This window comes from Pongo abelii, chromosome 12, assembly GCF_028885655.2.
Source record: "Pongo abelii isolate AG06213 chromosome 12, NHGRI_mPonAbe1-v2.0_pri, whole genome shotgun sequence".
Lineage (NCBI taxonomy): Eukaryota > Metazoa > Chordata > Mammalia > Primates > Hominidae > Pongo > Pongo abelii.
Genome location: NC_071997.2, coordinates 70,371,226 through 70,389,405, shown reverse-complemented (window position 1 = coordinate 70,389,405; position 18,180 = coordinate 70,371,226). Strand labels below are relative to the sequence as shown.

The 18,180-nt window shown below is 38.9% G+C and overlaps 1 protein-coding gene across 7 annotated transcripts in view; it reads left to right on the top strand.

Moving 5' to 3' along the window:
- COMMD1 (copper metabolism domain containing 1) overlaps window positions 1–18,180 on the top strand; it is a 246,875-nt gene that overhangs the window by 128,863 nt on the left and 99,832 nt on the right. Inside the window, exon 3 of one of the 7 annotated variants that reach the window (XM_054547507.1) lies at window positions 7,317–7,359. The exons of the other annotated variants lie outside the window; for them this stretch is intronic. Within the exon in view, the coding sequence (XP_054403482.1) occupies window positions 7,317–7,359 (43 nt within the window). The remainder of the gene's footprint in view (window positions 1–7,316; window positions 7,360–18,180) is intronic. 7 annotated transcript variants of the gene reach the window in all.

The window sequence follows — 18,180 nt, the reverse complement described above, 5'->3', positions numbered from 1 at the left end:
AAAAACTCGATGTTTTGATATATATGTACATTGTGAAATGACCTTGACAGCCTTGAAGAATACTAGCCAAGTATCCTATAGTGTGTCCTCTAATCTGTGCTTGTCTGTTGTTTTTCTCCTGGTTAGATTGGTTTATAGGTGTCTTAGTGTGTTTTGTGCTGCTATAACAGAATACCTGAGCCTGGATAATTTATTGAGAACAGAAATTTAATTTCTCATAGTTCTGTAGGCTGGGAGTCCAAGATTGAGGTGCTAGTAGGTTTGTGTTTGGTGAAGGCCTGGTCTCTGCTGCCAAGAGGGTGCCTTGAATACTGCATCCTCCAGAGAGCAGGAGCACTGTGTCCTCACATGGTAGAAGAATAGAAGAGAGCAAACTCACTCCTACGACCCACCAACCAACTTCCCTCCATCCCTCCCTCCCTCCGTCCCTCCCTCCCTCCGTCCCTCCCTCCCTCCGTCCGTCCCTCCCTCCCTCTGTCCATCCCTCCTTCCCTCCTTCCTTCCTTCCTTTCTCTCTCTCTTTCTTTCTCTTTCTCTTTCTCTCTCTTTCTTCCCTCCCTCCCTCCCTTCCTTCCTTCCTTCCTTTTCTTTCTTCCTTTTCTGTCTTCCTTTTCTTTCTTCCTTTCTGTTCTTTCTTCCTTTCTCTTTTCTTTCATTTTCTTTTTGACGGAGTTTCACTCTTGTTGCCCAGGCTGGTGTGCAATGGCACGATCTCAGCTCACTGCAACCTCTGCCTCCTGGGTTCAAGCAATTCTTCTGCCTCAGTCTCCCAAGTACCTGGGATTACAGGCGTCCACCGCCACACCCAGCTAATTTTTTGTATTTTTAGTAGAGATCAGGTTTCACCATGTTGGCCAGGCTGGTCCCAAACTCCTGACCTCAAGGGATTCGCCTGCCTTGGCCTCCCAAAGTGCTGGGATTATAGGTGTGAGTCACTGCGCCCGGCCCTAAAAGCTCTTTTCACAATGGCATTAATCCATTCATGAGAGTGGACCCCTCATGATCTAAGCATCTCCCAAAAGGCCTTACCTCCCAACGCTGCTGCACTGGGGTTTAAGTTTCTAACATGTGAATTTTGGGGGACACATTCATACCATAGTAGTGGATTTTGGGAAAGAGCACAACAGTTGGCCGGGCGCGGTGGCTCACGCCTGTAATCTGAGCACTTTGGAAAGAGCACAACAGAGGTGAAGTAGCTTTCTTGTCACACTGTGTTAGGCGATAGATGCATTCCACATGTCATCACTGTTTATGTTAACCCTTACCACTTGGTTAAGGTAGTGTTTATCAGATTTCTCCACTGAAAAGTTACTATTTTTCTCTCTCCCTACTCTATTCTTCAGAATTTGCTTTTTTATTAGTCAGTCCAGCCTGCACTCAAGAGGAGGGAAGATTGGCTCTACATTTTGAAGGAGGTGTCAGAGAATTTGTGAACATATTCTAAATCTCTACAATACACTCTTCAGCCGCAGATTATTTACATTCATCCCACGTGCAGAATACACTCACCCCCTCCTATTATTCTGCAGAATTCTCATTTATAGCATCAGCTTACAGTACAGGATATTGTCGTCTAAATTAGGTCAAGTTTTGGATGAGGCTCCTTAGGTGTATGTAGTTTTTTCAGCCCCTTGAGTACATTACTTCTCTATGTGAAGACCTGTGAAACTGAAGAGGCAAATTGTTTGCCCCACACATAACCAAGATACAATGGTTGGTCAGGTGTATGATAACTAGTGTAGACGTTCTTGTTCAAACAGAGGGAAAATGTTGGTACAAAGGTGTCGTTATGTCACACCATTTTTGAAATTCAGCTGGGCACAGGTTGGTAATTCCTTGATTAAAATTCAGGTCTGGAAATAATTCATTATGGCTCTTAGCTCGTCCTTCTGGGCTTTTGTTTCCACACTCTGAGTTTTCTTTTCTGTGAAAAGTAGGAAAGTAGGCTTTTTTTTGCAGCTGTGTAGATTCCTCTATCCACTTCCAACCTGTAGATGTTTGGGAGTCCAAGGCCCTCTTTTCATTTTGTACTATTTCTGTCTCTTTCAGTTGAAATGGGCAGTGTTTCTGCCAATTTAACTTTCTTCAAAACCTTATGGGTCTCCTGTTAATATTTGGGCTCACTTCCTTAAACAAAAGTCACACCTAAAAATCTCTTTGAGATAAGCCATTCTCATTCTTGAAATTCCCCTGAGAGGCAATAGCTTTTAGCTTCTTAGAAACTCTACTCTGATGGTTGGGCGTGGTGGCTCACACTTGTAATCCCAGCACTTTGGGAGGCCAAGGTAGGCGGATCACCTGAGGTCAGGAGTTCGAGACCAGCCTGACCAACATGGAGAAACCCCGTCTCTACTAAAAATACAAAAAAAATTAGCCAGGCATGATGGCACATGCATGTAATCCCAGCTACTCGGGAGGCTGAGGCGGGAGAATTGCTTGAACCTAGGAGGCGGAGGTTGCGGTGAGCCGAGATTGCGCCATTGCACTCCAGCCTGGGCAACGAGAGCAAAAATCCGTCTCAAAAAAAAAAAAAAAAAAGAAAGAAACTCTACTGTTTGATTAAAATAATCTGTAAGTCACACCTTTAAAATCTTTAGGAGGCCTTTTGTCTAACTGAATAGTACTCAGAGGCATGATGTGGGATCTTACCAAGGTTGAATTTTGTAGCTGTGTCCTCAACCACATCTTTTAGATCATGTTTTCTTGACAGTGCTTGGGATTTGAATTTTGCTGGTAAGCCATTTTTTGTTTTAGTATTTTTTGCATGTGAGAGACTGGGATTCTTCAAAACCAGCAAGTTCTGGCTCCTTTTTATTCAACTGCTCTTGAGATATTTATTAGGAATTTGGAAATTTGAGTCTTTGTTACAGTGGTGTAGACTTGGCAAAATGAGAGGTCTGGGAGTCTTCAGCATTTGTTCAGTGGAAGTTGAAGAGATTGGGGAGCAGAAGGAAAGCTAAGGGTGGAGCTTTGAGAAATGTGTGTCTTTAATAAGCAAATGAAAAAAGACTGAGAGAGACAGAGTTGGAGGGGGTCAAAGACAGATTGGAGAAATGGAAAGTACAGGATCAGAGAAGTATTGACAGTGGCCTGGCCTCCTCACTTTCTTAACGTGGTTGGTTTGGTGGAAAGTTTTTCAGTTTCTCTTCATAATAAACTCTTTGAGTCAAGCAGATTAATACCTTTTATATCTTAATGTTTATGTCGTTAGCTTTTGTATTAAGCTGAAGAATGGAAACACCACTCCAGAGGCAAAGTTGGAGGGCAAGTCTATATAACTTTGCCCTGTATAACCATAAAGAATACCATGGAAAAGAATGTTACATGCTTAAAGTCATACATGCTTTCAAAAATTGGCTTGTCTTTTTGTTGTTGAAGTTTCACAGTGTTTTAATCTACTGTGTTTTTAACATCAAGGTTAAACTTTCTAACAGATACTTGATTTGTGTTTTCTTCTGTAGAATGTCTTTTCACTTTCTCGATAATGCTCTTTGATGTACAAAGGTTTTTAATTTTTATAAACTCCTATTTTTTTTGTTTGTGCTTTGGCGTCAAATCTAAGAATCCATTGCCAAATCTGATTCATGAAGATTTACCCCTATGTAGATCTTATATTTAGATTGTTGATCTACTTGGAGTCAGTTTTTGTATAGGGAGTAAGGTAGGGGTTGAATGAATTTTCTCGTTTTATTTTATTTTAGAGTGTGGGAATCCCAACTGGTGAATATATGTCTGTTCTTATACATTGAGGGCAGATAGTATACAATCGTATACAATACAGGTTTTAGAAGATTTTCTATAATGTAGTTTTTAACTCCTCTGTCAGACTCTTAAGAAAATTGCTTGACCCTAGTTCCTGGAATTTGGTTTTGCTTCTTTTTTTTTTTTCTTTTGAATTTTGATTATAAGGAAGGATAGTTCTAGAAACTGTAAGTTAGATATTTTAGCATGAGTCTTCTAATATTATTTACCAGTGCTTCATTTTTTTTTTTTTTTTTACATGAAGCCGAGACCAGTGTATGTTGAGGCACTTGGTGAACAAACAAATTATAAGGGTAAAGTATTTTTAACAATGTTTGGATGTTGTCTTTGGAATGTGTTTTAATTCTAGTTTCACCATTTTTTTTTTTTTTTGGCCAAATCAATAGCTGCATATTACTTTTTTTTAAACAATTAATTGGAAATACTTCTGAATAAAATGATTTTTGTAAATTCATACTTTGTACCCCCTCTACTTTAGTAGAAATGATAGATAAATGTAGAAATTGAAAAGACTTAGCCACATTAAGAAAAGATCAACATGTCTGTGAACCTGAAATGGAATCAAAGAGTGAGGTGATGAGTGAGGCTTAAAGCCAGGGATCGTTTAGAGTCCAATGTAAGTGTTAGTCGCTGAGTTTCATTCCTAAGTAGTAAGGGAAGTAAATGTACTTCATGGACACCATTTATATAAAGCTTTTCAGAATATCCAGTTCACTTTAAAAATCTCACACCTGTAATCCCAGCACTTTGGGAGGCCAAGGTGGGCGGATCACCTGAGGTCAGGAGTTTGAGACCAGCCTGACCAACATGGTGAAACCCCATCTTTACTGAAAATACAAAATTAGCCAGGTGTGGAGGCACATGCCTGTAATCCCAGCTACTCAGGAGGCTGAGACAGGAGAATCGCTTGAACCTGGAAGGCGGAGGTTGCAGTGAGCTGAGATCGTGCCATTGTACTCCAGCCTGGGCAACAAGAGCAAAACTCCGTCTCAAAAAAAAAAAAAAAAAAAAGCATGAGAATGCAAACACAAAATTTAGAATAGTAGGTACCCCTGAGGAGTGGAAAATGGCAAATGGAATAAGGGAAGACATAGTAGCCTTTAACACTGTATGTAAACATTTGTTAAATCCAAAACAAAGAGAAAAACTGAATGTGTGTATTGTGAGGAAGAAGAGGTACCCACAGGAATTTAGCCTAAAGAAACAACCCAAGATTCTACAAATATTTATATATGCAAATATTTATTGTGGATTTTTTTTTTTTTAAATACAGAGTTTCTCTCTTGTCACCCAGGCTGGAGTGCAGTGGAGCAATCTTGGTTCACTTCCTGGGTTCAAGTGATTCTCCTGCCTCAGCATCCTGAGTAGCTGGAGTACAGGTGCACGCCACCACGCTTGGCTAATTTTTTGTATTTTTAGTAGAGACAGGGTTTCACCATGTTGGCCAGGCTGGTATCAAACTCTTGACCTTGGGTGTTCCGCCCGCCTTGGCCTCCCAAAGTGCTGGGATTACAGACATGAGCCACAGCGCTTGGCCTATTGTGGAATTTATGTGGTAGAAAATTAGAAACAACTGAATGTCCAATAATAGGGAATGAATGGGAGGAAAGGGAAGAACGGGAGAATACATTTGTTATATCTACTCTATGGAATACTCTACAGTCATTTTTAAAAAATCAGTGTTGTTACAGACCAATATCGGAAAATGTTTATGAAATAATATTCAGTGGAAGTAAAAGCAAGATACAGAATTGCATACATAGTATAATCTAAATTTTTAAAAAATGTTAATTGTGGTAAACTACATATAATACCATTAAAAACATTTTGGTATATTCACAATGTTGTTCAACCATCGTAATCCAAATTTAATAAATAAATATTTTGCATAGGAAAAAGTACCACAAGAAAATACATGAAAGGTGTTCACGGTGATGAAAGGTGTTCACGGTGATTTTTTTTTTTTTTTTTTTTTGTGGAGACAGGGTCTCCCTCTGTAACTCATGCTGGAGTGCAGTGGTGCTATCTCAGCTCACTGTAACTCTGCCTCCTGGGTTCAAGCAATTCTCCCACCTCAGCCTACTGAGTAGCTGGGACTACAGGCGCGCACCACCATGCTGGCTAATTGTGTGTGTGTGTGTGTGTGTGTGTGTGTGTGTGTTTAGTAGAGACAAGGTTTCACCACGTTGGCCTGGCAAGTCTTGAACTCCCGACTTCAAGTAATTGCCACTTTGGCCCCCCAAAGTGCTGGGATTACAGGTGTGAAACACTGCATCTGGCAGATATCTGTAGTTCTTTTTACCCCTCAGTAGTTTCCAAATTTTCTGTAGTGAAAATGCTTTGCTTGTTTTCTTTTTCCTAAAAAGATACTCACCCTTGAAGTGGTTCAGGAAAAGCATGCGTATATGAATAGTTGAAGCAAAAATGGCAAAATTTTAGCAAGTATTGAACTTAGTGGTAGATACATGAGTGTTCGCGCTTGCTTGCTTGCTTGCTTGCTTGCTTGCTTGCTTGCTTGATTTCTCTCTCTCTCTCTTTCTTTTTCTTCCTTTCTTTTTCTTTCTCTCTCTCTCTCTGTCTGTCTCTCCCCACCCCCCCTTTCTTTCTCTGAATCTCACTCTGTTGCCCAGGCTGGAGTGCAGTGGTGCAATCTCGGCTGTCTGCAACCTCTGTCTCCCAGGTTCAAGCAATTCTCCTGCCTCAGCCTCCCAAGTAGCTGGGACCATAGGCACACGCCACCACGCCCGGCTAATTTTTGTATTTTAAGTAGAGACAGGGTTTCACCATGTTGGCCAGGCTGGTCTCAAACTCCTGATCTCAGGTGATTTGCCCATCTTGACCTCCCAAAGTGCTGGGATTACAGGCATGAGCCACCACAACCGGCCCCACTGTATTTTTCTTAAAAGAGTTCTGTTTGAAAAAATGTTAAAGCAACGTTTTATTCATCACTAGCTGGTTATAGTGGCAAAAAGGAAAAAAAAGATTTGGAGAAGTATCACACACACACACACACACACGCCCGCGTGCACGCGCACGCCCATTCCAAGCTTCAAAGTAGTAATCTTTCCTTCTTTCTTTCTTTCCTTCTTCCATTTTAATCATTTTTTGATGTTTATTTTCCTTATGTTTTTATTTTAAAATATCATACAAAGGGCTAGAGGGCTTGAATAATTCATTTTTGGCATGTATCCAATAAAATGCCCTACTGAATCAGGTTAATAATAAAAATATTAAGAAATTGAATGAAGTTTGGAATTGAGCTTGTTGGTAATGTTTCCAGGTACTTTCTTGGTTGTCGAACAATATTCTAAAAATGACCATTTTAAAAATGATCATTTTTAGAATACTGAAAATGTTGAGATTACCATTTACTCAGATTTTCAAATTTATGAATAAACATGTATATCACTATTTTCTGATCATAAAATGCTCTTCATATTTGTTTTACTCTGTAATTGACAGCGTTTAGGTGATGAAGTTGTGGAAGAAATGTACTGTGTTTGGGCTTAAATCTGCTGAAGGCACTATTTTATAGTAGTTCCCCTTTATCCTAGGGTGATCTGTTCCAAGACCCCCAGTGGATGCCTGAATCCACAGGTAGTACCAAACCTTATATGTACTGTTTTTTCCTATACATACATGTCTTTGATTAAGTTTAATTTATAAATTGGGGGATGCAGTAAAAAATTGACAACAATAATGATGAAATAGAACAATTATTACAATATGCTATATTAGAAGTTATGTGAATGTGGTCTCTTTCTCTCTCAAAATATCTTATTGTACCAGACTCACCTACTTTCGGGCCACAGTTGACTATGGGTAACCAAAACCACAGAAAGCGAAACCATGGGTAAAGGCAGACTACTGTATTTTTTGTTTTTACTGTGCAAAAAGTAAAGGTAGACCTAGGATCTTCTTCAATTAAAGGAAATGCCTACAAGATTGTTAATGTGTTAATCGCAAGCCTAGTAAATTCCATTGTAATGTATGTGATTATACTCTGTAGAGTAGTATACTATATATACATCCTTTGCTATTGATGGTTACATTCCAACAAAGTTAAACTGGAATTTTGTATTGAATCTTTCAGGAGGAACTTTGAAGTTGTTTATGAATATCTCCGAATATCTTTTTCGGGGCTTATATAAATTAAAAGTTACACGAGACCTTTTCGACCTAGTTAGTCTTTTAAGAGTGTTCTTTGTTTATAGGCTTCTGTAAATATGTAATGTAATGTTACCTTATGTAATTAATGTAAGCTACCTTATTTTGAAAATTCAGAATATTTGCCTTATAAGATTTTTTTCTATACAAATTTATCTGATGCCATTGGACCTGTAATTTCTTTTTCTCTCCACTCAGGTTTAAAAATTCAAAATAATTGGTACATATAGGTAGTTAACAAGAAGCAGTCATTAATGCTATTATAACTTCCTTCTTTCTTAGCGAACTAGAATTTTCGTGTTTCCTGTGCAATCTTGATGCTTAAAAAAAAAGGCCAGGCGAGGTGGCTCATGCCTGTAATCCTAGCACTTTAGGAGGCTGAGGCGGGCAGATCACCTGAGGTCAGGAGTTCAAGACCAGCCTGGCCAAGAACCCTGTCTCTGCCAAAAATGCAAAAATTAGCCAGGCGTGGTGGTGCACACCTGTAATGCCAGCTACTTGGGTGGCTGAGGCAAGAGAATCGCTTCAATCCAGGAGGTGGGGGTTGCAATGAGCCAAGATTGCACCACTGCACTCCAGCCTGGGGGACAGAGCGAGACTCTGTCTCAAAAAACAAACAAATAAAAAAAAAAAACAGGCTGGATATGGTGGTTCACACCCCAGCGCTTTGGGAGGTTGAGGCAGGAGGATCACTTTAGGCCAGGAGTTCAAGACCAGCCTGGGCAACATAGCAATACCCCATCTCTACAAAAAAATTCTTAAAAGGTTAGCTGAACATGGTGGTGCACACCTGTAGTCCCAGCTGCTTGGAAGGCTGAGGTGAGGGCATTGCTTAAGCCCAGGAGTTAGAGGCTGCAGTGAGCTCTGATTGTGCCACTGCATTCCAGCCTGGGGAACAGAGCAAGGCCCCGTCTCTTTAAAAAAAAACAAACAAAATCAAACAAACTCAACCCCAAAGGCAGAAAGTAGAGAACGGATGCTAAGTCAATAATAAAAAAATACTAATGTCATTTGCTTTCTGACAGGTAAGTAAAAGATGAATGGGGATACACTGTTTTTTTGTGTGTCTGTGTTTTAAATTATTTTGTTTTTGGAGTCAGAGTGTCGCTCTGTCACCCAGGCTGGAATACAGTGGCATGATCTTGGCTCACTGCAACCTCCACCTCCAGGGTTCAAGCCATTCTTCCACCTCAGCCTTCTGAGTAGCTGGGATTACAGACATGTGCTGCCATGCCCGGCTAATTTTTTTTTTATAGTTTTGATAGAGGTGGGGTTTTGCCATGTTGGCCAGCCTGGTCTCAAACTCCTGGCCTCAAGTGATCTGCCTGCCTTGGCCTCCCAAAGTGGTGGGATTACAGGCATGAGCTACTGCGCCTGGCCAGGATACACTGTTCTTCTACCTACTTTGCACTTAGGGAAACGGGCATGGAGAGGTGAATTATCATACAACTAGTAGAAGGTAGAGCCAGAATTCAGACACAGGCCTGTCTGATTCCAGTCAGACTTTATATAAAAGTCAGCAACCCATCCAGCTACCTGTTGCTGTGTGTATTAGGCCGTTCTTGCTTTGCTATAAAGAAATACCTGAGACTGGGTACTTTATAAAGAAAAGCAGTTTAATTGGCCTACAGTTCTGCAGGCTGTACAGGAAGCATGGCGCTAGCATTTGCTTGGCTTCTAGGGAGTTTTTACTCATGGTGGAAGGCAAAGGAAGAGCAGGCACTTCACGTGGCGATAGCAAGAACTAGAGAAAAGGGTGGGTGGTGCCACACACTTTTAAATGACCAGATCTCTTGAGAATTCACTCACTGTGGTGAGGACCGCACTAAGCCATAAAGGATCTGCCCCCTCAACCCAAACACCTTCCACCATGCCCCACCTTCAACATTGGAGATTACATGTTAACATGAGATTTGGGTGGGGACAAATACCCAAACTATATCACTATGTGATTAGTAATCTCTCTCACTTTTAGCTGTTCCTCTCTTGGAACTATACCTTACCCCTTGATACCAAAGGCACTGTATTCTTCAGGGAGATGACATTTTCACAAAAGGTATAGGACAAAGATGGTGGATTCTGTATCCTGACATTCCTAGACTTAAATCCCACTTCTGATAGTAATCAGCCATGTCTCCCTACCATTGTGATCCTCAGATTTCTCATTCCTAAGGCAGTGTAGTAACATATACTGTTAAAGATTGTTCTGAAAATTAAAGATAATATATATTATGTGTATAAACATATATATATATGTATATGTGTATTCATTCTTTCCAAAGCTTATCTAATATCATTGTAACTTATGATACCTTTTAATTTTAATCATGATTCTTTTTTGGGTTTCTAATTTCATATTTTCTCTTTTGCTACTTATTTTGATACAACCTGATTTTGTATATACTTGAATCCTTTTTGTATTTATTTAGTGATAACCATTATCTTAGTACTATTAAGATATCATGTGAAATTTTTATTCACTTTTGTCAAAAAATCACTAGCCTAAAAGTGTAAATCCCAATCATTGATATGGGATAGTGTAGCAGTTTCTTTCTTAATATTGCTTATTATATCTTGCCTAAGTTCTGAATTATGTGCACTGTATAGGTGTAGCATTCTACATTATGAGCTTGTGTTTCTCTTCTGGCTAATACAAAAATCAAGAGCTATAAGAGTTTATAAAATCATGGTTCTAATATTTACCATCTCTGTGGTAATTTGATCTAATGAGTTGACTCTGTTATTACTAATGTTTATAACAGCATAGGCAATTATTCTATCAAGAACAATTGTTTTTAGTAACATGCCCTACATAGGGCTGTTTTCATTCATAATTTTTTTGTCACACTTGTCAAGCAGGTAAAAATTACTGGCAACACTGGAACACCTCTTTTAGAATCGTATTGAATATGGGCATTACTCTGCATATTTTGGAGACATTTAAATCTTCAGTATAATTTTGTGACAGAAAAGGACAGCAATGACTGCACGTCCCTATGCCTTAATTTATTTTATTTTTTTGAGACAAGGTCTCGCTCTGTCACCCAGGCTGGAGTACAGTGGTACTATCTCAGCTCACTGCAGCCTCCACCTCCCTGGCTCAAGCGATCCTCCCACCTCAGCCTCATGAGTAGCTGGGACTAACCACACTTGGCTAATTGGTGTTATTTTTTTGAAGAGACAATTTCTTGCTATGTTGCTCAAACTCTTAGGCTTAAGTGATCTGCCCACCTTGGCCTCCCAAAGTGCTGGGATTTCAGCCATAAGCCACCGTGCCTGGCCTTCTATGCCTTATTTTAAAAATGGGTAATAATAGCAACTAAATTTAGTTCCTAATTTTTATAGTCCATGTTAGCCTGTTCAGTGCATTAAAGAAAACAGTGGAGTAGAAAGTCCTCTTCACTTTAGAATTGAAACTCAGTGACTACTGTATTTAGGAAGAGTAGAGTAGCAACTAACTGCCACCATGGAGATTTCTGCTACCTAGCTGACTTCAGTGATTATGGCTTTTTAAAAGAATCTTTGCAGAGGACAGGTTGTCAGCGTGATTACTCTGTCTTCAAGCTTCTGCGTAGGTTTGCAGTAAGGTCTTCTTTTTTCATTATAAAAGGAAAGTATGTTGTTTTCTGAGAGAAGATAGATGATAGCTTTCTCTGAACTATCACTGGGTAGGGGTGAGTCTTGATACACTTTAATATTTTTTAATAATTTAGCAAAACATTATTTTTTTAAAAATTAGTTTTTAATGCTTTATCCAAACTGTAACCATGTCTTTTGTAATTCAAAAGCAGTACTATTTTCCTTCTAACTGAAGATTTTGACAAAAACTTGAGTCTGGGAGGTCATGAGCCATGACTGTGTCACTGCACTCCAGCCTAGGCAACAGAGTGAGAGCCTTTCTCCAAAAAAAAGCAAAATAAAAAGGATTAAAATAATGATGCTAATAAAACTATTGGATAGGTTTTTTTCCCCAAAAGGGTGTGATATTCTACTACATTGGATGGATTATAAAATTTAATATTACAGTTGTCTTTAGTGACTCTTCTTTGAATACATTTCATTAAGGAGATATAGTCAAATTATTTTATTGTAGTCACTTAAAATATTTCCTGATTTTGTTCTAAATGTATGAACACTTGCTTGATGAATATTTCATTTCAGTTATTTAAGTTCATTTTTATTGTGAGGGTACTGATGTCCTAAAAACTGCCAGTTTTTGTCTACAGGCTGCTTTTATCTAAATGGTCTTTCTTACTAGTAGCATTCTGGTTGCCAGAAAATAGAGGAAATTGGCTTCACCATCAATTTATGAGATAGGTAGGAAGATACGGTTGACTTTACAAAGGGATGCTAGAATTCTGTTTAGCTACCATATGATTATTTTGTAATGATTATTAATAAATAGAAGATTCATATATATGAGATACTGCTAGATATCCACTGTACCTAAGAATAGAAATGCTAATAATATTATGAGATGTACATACTGTTTTTTAAATTCATATTGTTTTTTAAATTAGATACCCAAATCTAATTGTTATACTCTTTGGGCACAATTACCAATTGGTATCAAGTTACAAGCCCGAGAATACAACAGGATATGTGTATGCATAAAGTTCACAAATTTAGATAAATCTTATTTTACTTCATTAGATTCTAATTTTGTCTTGATATATGGAGGCTTTTTTTTACCCCCTTTTAAATTTTTTATTATGGAAATTTAAAACAAAACAGAAAAAATATATATAATGTATCCATTATATGGGCATAAATAAAGTAATATAATGTACCTATATTCCTATTACCCAGCTTCAATGGTTATTAACCCATATCCCTTCTTGTTTTCATCTATATTTCTTTGCCCATTGGATTATTTTGAAGCAAATTCCAAAAATCATTTAATCATTTAAAGAGAAACTTTGTTTCTTTACATATATAACCATGATATAGTAATCATTATCGCATCTGAAAAGAAAATTAGAGTTTCCTGTGTTCTGGATTTTGCTGATTGCATCCCCATGAAGTTCTGTAGCGTGTTTCTCTGACACCTGTATTTCCTGTTAGATCTAGAAAAGGTTCTCTCAACTTCTCACTGTTGGAATTTGGTACTGGATAATTTTTTTGTTGTGGGGGACTGTCCTGTGCCTTGCAGAATGTGTGGGAGCCAAGCCCTTCGGCCTCAGTGGTTTGCTGAAAAATTACCGACAAGAAGCAGATTGATTAATAGGAAAAAAAGGCATACACATTTGTTTAACGTGTATACACGAGAGCCTTCAAAACAAAGATCCAAAGATATAGGGAAATTATTCATTTTTATGCTTAGGTCCAACAAAGTATGGACAGCCATGTAGAAATATGATTGGACAAAAAGAGTATGATCTAATGCTAATGGACTTAATGGGGAAACCCAGCAAAACCTGTCTGTTCAGATTCTTCTTGCCCTCTCAGAGCATGCATTTCGTCCTTCTGGGTGTGGGCAGGGCCCTCTCTGGGATGGGGGTCTTACGGCCCACAGTGAAACAAGGTAGGTCATTTCATTTCTTTATGGCCAATTTTTACACAGGGTATTGTTAGGCTTTCTGGTTGGCTTTTAAGGAAAGGGGTTCTGATTTCTATGACCCACCTTGGGGAAGGGGGATTCTAGTTTCTGTGGCTGACCTTGGGGGAGAATGGGACTGAAAGACAGGACAGCAGAAGTTAGAAAAAAACTTAGCTTCTGCAGCTGCTTCTGAAGCCTGCAGTTTGGGGATTGTTTTCTGAGCTCCAGTAGATGTTTAGCAGCATCGCAGGTCTCTAGCTGCTAGTCAGCAGCACCCCCTCCACCAATTGTGACAACCAAAAGTGTTCCAGACATTTCCAAGTGTCTCCTGGGGGCAAAAATTGCCCCCTGTTGGGAACTCTGCTAATCTAGAGGCTGATGAGATTCAGGTTCAGTTTCTTGGCAAGAATTCTTCATATGTTGTTGTGGTATTTTCTACCTTTCCTAAACATCACTTTTTATCTCTTTTGTCATATACAGTCTCTTAATAGACTATATACTTAAAATATTTGCTGAAGCTTTAGAAGCCTCAGTTTTAACATTTATTTGAGTATTTATATGATAATATCAAAAATATGTTATTTTACCATTTATTTTGAATTTTAGAAAAAAACAATATATTTTACAATTTGGTAAAAATACAGTACTCTAGGTGACTGTGTAACCTCTTAAAATTTTTTCATTTACAGCCCCCAGGTTTGGATTTAGGTTTACAGTTTATAGATACAGGTGCTTCTTGTTTTAGTATTAGTTTGATAAAGTACCAATTATTTTTAAAAGGGATGATACTTAGTATCATTAAATAGAATTCCAAATGATTAATAAGAGAGAGAATGCAGGCAAAGTAAACCTTTGAGATTTTGTGAAACATCCTCTGAATTCTCTATATTCTGGCCATACTGATCATTGCGTCACTACCCTTTATCTGTCTTGGCAATTGACCTTAGTCTCTAGCCCCTTAACCGACTATTCCTTAAGTCCTCACATTAGTTAGACATAACCAGCCCCAATTCTAGTGAGCTAGGCCTCTGTGTAACAGAAGACAAAATATAATCAAATCCTAAATAAATGATACTATGTTTATTGAGTACTTTTTCTTTTTAAATTAGGTTTACTTAGAAATTTAAATGCATTCAGTAGATACTGTTTTGTTTTTGATCTTTTAAGCACCCAACTCTGTTGCTACAGATCATAGATACTTTTTCTATCCCATTAATTGGCTTGATTGAAGCTGTTAAGAAGCATAATACTCATTGGTAGGATACAGACTAAAAATACTGCTTGTTTCTAACTGCTTCACCAGTGAAAGTTGTTGGTAATTAAAATGGATTAACTCATATCTGGTTTTTTGTTTCACATTAAACTGAGGAGCCAGGGTATCTGTCATCTTACATTGGGCTCATCTTTTCTCTGGGGGCCTGTTGTTTATGTTAAAGTAAATTTTGTTTGATTACTTGTTTTCATGATGCTAGATTTGCATGAATTTCATTTTGAAGACCTTTGTGGTTATCAGTGGCTTTTAAAATAAAAATAGTTCTACATTCTCAGGAGAAGTTGGAATTTGATCTCTAACGAATTATACAGGGAAAGGCTTGTATGGCAGGATTCCAGTGATCTTTACTCAGATTATCGCTGTCTGACATCTCAGAAACTGGGTTATTTTAGCTCCGTTTAAATTTGCTTTTGAGAACATCCACTATCACATTAACAATACTTAGTTGATTGTTGCTTCTGTGAAATGCTCTTTTCTGCTACATTGGTCTAACTTTTGCTTATATGCCTTTAACACTTTAGTATGTATAACACAGTCTAACACTTCATATAAGTTATTATTTCCCTAGCTAAATTTTTGAAAAGTTTTGAGTATAAAATTGTGTGTTATATATCTTGTACTGAACATGTAGAAGAGACTCAGAATATGCTTGTGATTGATTGTCAGGTAATTAAGAACTATCCAGCATGTATGAATTTTGTAAATATGCTCACAGGAAGAGTTACTTCAAATCTGACTGTGCCAGAAACCACTGACTCATGACCAGGTGTGGTGGCTTACACCTGTAATCCCAGCACTTTGGGAAGCTGAGGCAGGAGCATCACGTGAGCTCAGGTGGCCGAGATCTCCCTGGGCAATGAAGCAAGACCTTGTTTCTACAAAAAATGTAAAAATTAGCCAAGCATGGTGGCATGCGCCTGTAATCCTAGCTACTGAGGAGGCTTGGGTGGGAGGATCACTTGAGCCCCAGAGTTCCTGGCTGCAGTGAGCTATGATCATGCCACTGCACTCCAGCATGGATGACAGAGCGAGACCCTGTCTCTAAAACAAAATAAAATTAATGAAAAAACCTACAAACCATTGACTCATGGAAATAAAAAATCATATCTGCTGTTCAAAGCTTCAGGCATGTTCTTTGAAATTGATAATTGTTTACTTTGGTGGAACCTCATACATCCCCCTTGCTGCTCTTTTTCTATTGGTTTAGCTTCTTTCTCTCCTTCTCTCCTCTCTTTCTCTCTTTCATTCCTTCCTTCCTTCATTCATTCATTATTTTTTTGAGACAGAGTCTCACTCTGTTGTCTAGGCTGGAGTGCAATGGCGTGATCTTGGCTCACTGCATCCTCCACCCCCGGGTTCAAGCGATTCTCCTGCCTCAGCCTCCCGAGTAGCTGGGATTATAGGCATGTGCCACCATGCCCGGCTAATTTTTATATTTTTGTAGAGATGAGGTTTCTCCATGTTGGTGAGGCTGGTCTTGAACTCCTGACCTCAGGTGATCTGCCCACCTTGGCCTCCCAAAGTGCTGGGATTACAGGCGTGAGCCATGTTGCCCGGCCAGTTTAGCTTCTTTAAAACAGACATAAATAAATGTACCTTAACTTACATCTTAGGTTTAGATTTTTGAACCATTTGTGACTTAGCTGTATTTGGTTACTATTTTGTACTAGCTTAAAAAAAAAAGAAATTAATTTTACCAGACCTGATTTACTTCTTTTTTCTTTGGAAACAGGAATATCTGGTATAAAGGGTAATATCCTACTAGAGATGAATGAAGAAACCATGGTTTTAAGATGATTTCTGCTGATACAGGATATGCTTTCATTATGCTTTTACTTACCTTTCTCCTCAGTTAATGAACAAAGGCAAGTCTGACATATTTTTTGGAATGAAAATGTTGAATTAGGATAGCCTTGGGAGGGAACAGAAAAATATCTTTTTTAAAAGTTACTTTTTGGACACAGTGGCTCACACCTGTAATCCTAGCACTTCAGGAGGCTGAGGCAGGTAGACTGCTTGAGCCCAGGAGTACAAGACCAGCCTGGGCAAGACAGCAAGACCCCCATCTCTAAAATTAAAAAAAAAAAATTTTAAGCTACTTCTTAAAAAGGAGTACCTTAGATATAAATAATTCAAATATTTGTTTGATTTGCCCTGCTCTCAAGCTACTACATTTAGTTGTTAAATTTGAACTCAAGGTTTCAGCTAGTTGTTATATTAGATAGCACATTAGAGAGGGTGAAACCCATCAAATGGTGTGACTGCCCACCTTGTCCTCTGCATTTATGATGAAAACTGAAGTTAAAAATGTATCAAAAGAGGCTGGACACAGTGGCTTGTACCTGTGATTTCAGCACTTTGGGAGACCGAGGCAGGAGGATTGCTTGAGGCCAGGAGTTCAATACCAGCCTGGCCAACATAGGGAGACCCCATTTCTACAAAAATGTAAAAAAAATAGCCAGGCTGGTGGTGTGCACCTGTAGTGCCAACTACTTGGGAGGCTGAGGTGGTAGGATTGCTGGAGCCTAGGAAGTCAAGGCTGCAGTGAGCCAGCCTCAGCAACAGAGCAAGACCCTGTCTCAAAAAAAAAAAAAAGAAAAGAAATATCTTAAAAGAGGTTATGGATTTGAAATTCAGCCTGTTGGGGTGGAAATGTTAGGTAGGAGACTGTTTTAGTTTGGTTCTTTGTTTCCATTAATAGTCACACTTGGCCGGGCATGGTGGCTCACACCTGTAATCCAGCACTTTGGGAGGCCGAGGCGGGTGGATCACCTGAGGTCAGGAGTTCAAGATCAGCCTGGCCAAGTTGGAAATCCCGTCTCTATTAAAAATACAAAAATTAGCCAGGCGTGGTGGCAGGCACCTGTAATCCCAACTATTCGGGAAGCTGAGGCCGGAGCATTGCTTGAACCCGGGAGGCAGAGGTTGCAGTGAGCCAAGATTGTGCCACTGCCCTCCAGCCTGGGCGATAGAATGAGACTCAGTCTCAGAAAAGAAAAGAAAAATACAGTGAAGACTCGTGTACCTACCACTAATTTCATTACTTGCTAAAATTTTGCCATTTTTGCTTCAGCTATTCATGAACATCTAAATGTTTTCAGATGTTTAGGGCTCAACTCATCATTTTGTAATTGGGTCATATCTACCTTGACCAGGAAGTTGTTATAGTATAAAATACACAGTATAGTTGCCAGTCACTATGTGTATGGATGACTGGTAAGGGTTTCTCAATGTACAAAATACCTGACTTGCCTTTGCCCTTTGATTTCTAAGGAGAAACAGTTGGAAAAAAAAAGTCTCACCCTATGTTTCTGAATACCAGACTATGAGAGCTTCGGTTTAGACAGACATTAAAGAGAACCAAGCGATAAGTGAAGCTGTTAGCAGCATGAGGCTCAAATTACTTGCTTCATCGTCATCTTTGCTCTCATGACAGCCA